Source organism: Fulmarus glacialis, unplaced genomic scaffold (genome assembly GCF_000690835.1).
Source record: "Fulmarus glacialis isolate BGI_N327 unplaced genomic scaffold, ASM69083v1 scaffold35484, whole genome shotgun sequence".
Classification (NCBI taxonomy): domain Eukaryota; kingdom Metazoa; phylum Chordata; class Aves; order Procellariiformes; family Procellariidae; genus Fulmarus; species Fulmarus glacialis.
This window is the reverse complement of record NW_009210494.1, coordinates 7,435-11,163: the sequence shown is the minus strand read 5'-3', so window position 1 is coordinate 11,163 and position 3,729 is coordinate 7,435. Positions and strand designations below refer to the sequence as shown.

General features: G+C 48.5%; 1 protein-coding gene across 1 annotated transcript; it reads right to left on the bottom strand.

Moving 5' to 3' along the window:
* Window positions 1–432: 432 nt before the first annotated feature.
* LOC104069136 (corticosteroid 11-beta-dehydrogenase isozyme 1-like) lies at window positions 433–3,729 on the bottom strand (the record flags this gene model as incomplete). The annotated part of the gene is made up of 5 exons (XM_009577192.1): window positions 3,642–3,729; window positions 2,900–3,030; window positions 2,212–2,323; window positions 1,390–1,575; window positions 433–576 (listed from the first exon to the last, which is right to left on the bottom strand). Coding segments are annotated over exons 1-5 (661 nt in total), but the record flags the coding sequence as incomplete, so codon positions are not given.

The window sequence follows — 3,729 nt, the reverse complement described above, 5'->3', positions numbered from 1 at the left end:
AGGCTACGTTCCTCTCCGCTGCCCGACGCCTGCAGAACTCTCCCAGCTGCCCTAATCATGCACGTGCATTCCCATACCTTGCTGTTCCATCAACAGATGGGATTAACGGGAGATAGCTGGCCGGCACATCCATTTGTACTAATTGATGCTACGCTGTGCCAGCCCGTGTGCGGTAGCTGGTTTTATGTAGTAGGGGGAAAGAAGTTATTTTTGAGACCTTTTTTTGGTGGAAGAGAGGTAGGATCCCCCAGAGACCAGAGTGTGTCTTGCATGCATTCGTGCTACAGCAGGTCTGGAGGAAAAGCAGCAGCAGCAGCAGCAGAGGTGAAAGGGGAGAGTCGGTGGCAGAGGGAGTTGAAGGGCAGGACAAGAAGAAGCTGGGAAGGTGATGCCCAGCTCCTGATCAGCTGGATCAAACAGCACTGATCTTACCAGTATCGATGAAGCCAAGGATGCAGAGTGTGATGGAAACGTTAATGCTCTGAATGCTGAATTCCTGCCTCAGGGAGCTGAAAAATCCATCCAAGGCAAACTTAGTTGCAGAGTAGGGGACCGTAAAGGGAAACCCGACTTTACCTGGACACAGAGTGAAGTTCTGTTACAGCACAGAAAGCTGCTCTGCCTGAACCTCTGTTTTGCTCTTCAACAGCTAGAGTATTTTACCCAAAGGGAGTTTACTGTTAGTGAAATGTCATCCTGGCACCTGAACAGCAGCATTACAAATATTCCCATCAGCTTCCAGCTCTTTTAATGTCTTAAGGCCAACACCATGGCTCATGTCTCTGCTCAGGGTGTGAGCAACCTGCAGGAACTAGGAAACTCTCAGAGGGGAGAGACGGAGCAGTTTAAACTCTTGTCTCTGGATACTGAGCTAAGCTGATCACCAGAAGGCTAACCAACATACTGGCTGTGAGTGGGGACATCTGTTAGCAATTGAGTCTCCTGACTTAACAGAAATTTATTAGAATGGAGTCATGTTTTTGTGAATAGAGTCAGTCAATAACTCACTCTACAAATATTAGTGGGAACTTGACCTACCAAACTAAGATGAACAGTCAGAGATCCAATGCAGTGAGAAATTACTGCATTTCCACTTTTCTCCATAAAACTGGAGGTGTATGAGCTCTGCTGCTCTAATGAGCCTGACACCAGGGTAAAGGGTTTAATTACAGGGCTGGTCAAAAAGCAAGCTAGGGCGATTGGATTGCATCAGAGAACAAAGTCCATTGAGAAAATACGAAAAAGATCTGGATTTGGGTTTTTTTTTTTTGTGTTAAGCAGTTATGGCTCCTTTAGGATGCCTGGTGTCTCTGTGTGCTGCTTACTTGTGAAAATCAGACTTTTGTCTTTTGACTGAATCCCATGTCACCTACCTTGCTCCCCACTCACCTGCCATGGATGAAACCACTACGATGCTGCCCTCGCTCTCCTTCAGCATAGGCAGGGCAGACGTGGTCATTGCCACGTAGCTGAGGAAGTTGATCTCTAGGAGTTTTCGAACGTGCCCAACGTCCCCATTGAAATAACCGAAGTACGATGTGCCGACATGATTAAGAATCAGCATGTCTAGGCCTCCTGCAAGCAGAGGAGCGGGCATTAGAGCTGGGTGGGAGAGGGCTACAACCAGCAGAGCAGAGCCTTTCCTGGGAGCAGACTAAATGTCATCAAAAGTAATCACGTTTTTGGGTCAGAGCTGTGGCCTGTCATCTCTGGAGTAGGGGTATAGTCCAGATGGTGGCTGCCAATAAAAATTTTGTTGTGATTCACCCCCCCGGTTCAAAACACAGATACCATGGCACAAGGGAGATCACCCTCAAGTTGTCTGTGGGAGAGAGAGTGCTCCACACGGAGCCGAAACATTGCATTTCCGCAGCCGTGACCCATGACCGCAATAGCAAGGCTGCTACGGGCCTGATGGACGGCTTCAGACCGCAGTAGCTGGGGGTGATGAAATCCAGGATTACGATACTGGAACAGGATGTCATGAGGGCACAGAGCTGAAATCGAGAGTGCAGTTCAGTTTGAGCTGGAGTGATGAAGCTGGGTGGAGGAACGGGACTGCAAAGGGCTTAATCAGGGAAAACTCTCCCGCCTCACCCCGTCACCATCTCTCCCGCTTTTTTTTTTAGCGGGCATGTGGGAAAAAGCAGCATGGCCAAGGAGAGATGCAATGTTCCGCTGTCATTTGCGGAGAGCAGGCTGTAAACGTACCCAGCAAGGTCTCCGCCTCCTTCACCACGTGCTCGGCGAAGGCCGTGTCCTCCATGGTGCCGCTGACGTACCGCGCGGAGGCTGCCCCCAGCTCCAGGCACCGCTCCACCACCTGCCGCACCAACACAACGCGTCAGAAACCCCCTTCCCTGCCCCGGGTGCGGTAGCAAAAGAGGGTGTCTGTGCTCCCTGTGATGTGTCCCTGCCTTACAACAGTGGTTTGGAGTTTCGGGGGTGTGTTTGGAGCCTTTTAAGTTTCAAAGGGAGTCTGAAAAAAATATTCCTTTGGTGAATGCGTTACCCAAGGCAGCCTGGCTCTTTATCGGTGCAGTCTGTACCGGAATTGCATGTGTATAGGGTGCGCAGGAGCTTGTATATCACTGCAGTGGAATGAGGGTGTGTGTGTGCGGTGAGGGAGCCTGAGTCTATGGGGATATGTGTACATAACTAAGCAAGTTCAAATATCCTAATATGTGCTATGCAGAGTGCATGTATCTGCAGGAGAGGGATTTCTGCACATGCAGGAGCGCCAGACGGTGCAAGCATGCATACCTGTGAATGTAAGTGTGCCATGGCAATTACATGTGCATATATTCATGCATGTACCTGTGATGTGAGATTGGCCTTCATACGTTTGTGTGTGCACTGCCACAAACATGCATGTGTGAGTGCTCAGCTTGCCATTTACTTTCTGTAGCTTGGCCTCTGTCCGTGCTGTGATCAAAATGTGGGATCCCATCCGTGCCAGGTGATACGCCATCTGCTCTCCAATTCCAGTGCTGGCTCCGGTGACAATCACCCGCTTCCCTTTCAGCATCTCTGGGGACCAAAGCACAGGGATTTAATTTATCCAAACCCTATTTAAAAATAAAATAAAATCCCCTACTGTCCCTGAGAATGAGTAGTTAACTGGAAGCTAAGCGAGCCTGCAAGTGCAGAGTGTCCGGCACCGGGACGTCCCTTCCATCTGCTGGAAAAAGCTGTGCTGAGAAGCAGCTGCAGCTCCTCACTGAATGCAGTGACACAGGGACAGCCCTTGACTCTTTCGGCAGTTTTTTCCGCAAGTCAGGACACGACTTATAAGCACCCCAACTATTTTGTAATAAAAATCATCCACAAAGTGCATGCTTCAAAACTTAAAATCCAACATTTAAAAGTCATGTTTATAAATTCTTTTCTACACACTGGAAAATGGAGCGTTAAGAGCCCTCTCTGTCTCAGACCCCCGCCTCACCTGCTCCCTCAGGAAGTATTTCTGCTATTACTTGCTCGTTTGTTTTCAAATCTTTGTTAAAACAACTTTCCGGTATCAGCCACCACAAAAAGGCTCAGACGTGGTTTGGTCCAAGCTCTGTACAGTTTCTATACAAAACACTCAAATGTGGCTTTTAATATTTTTCCTTCAAGACAGATTCACTTTTAATACTTACCCGGTTTGAAATTCTCCCTCGCAGAATAAAACCAGAAGGCCAAAACCAATCCCAAAAAGGGAATGAGAATCTTTTGCAACTGACCCAT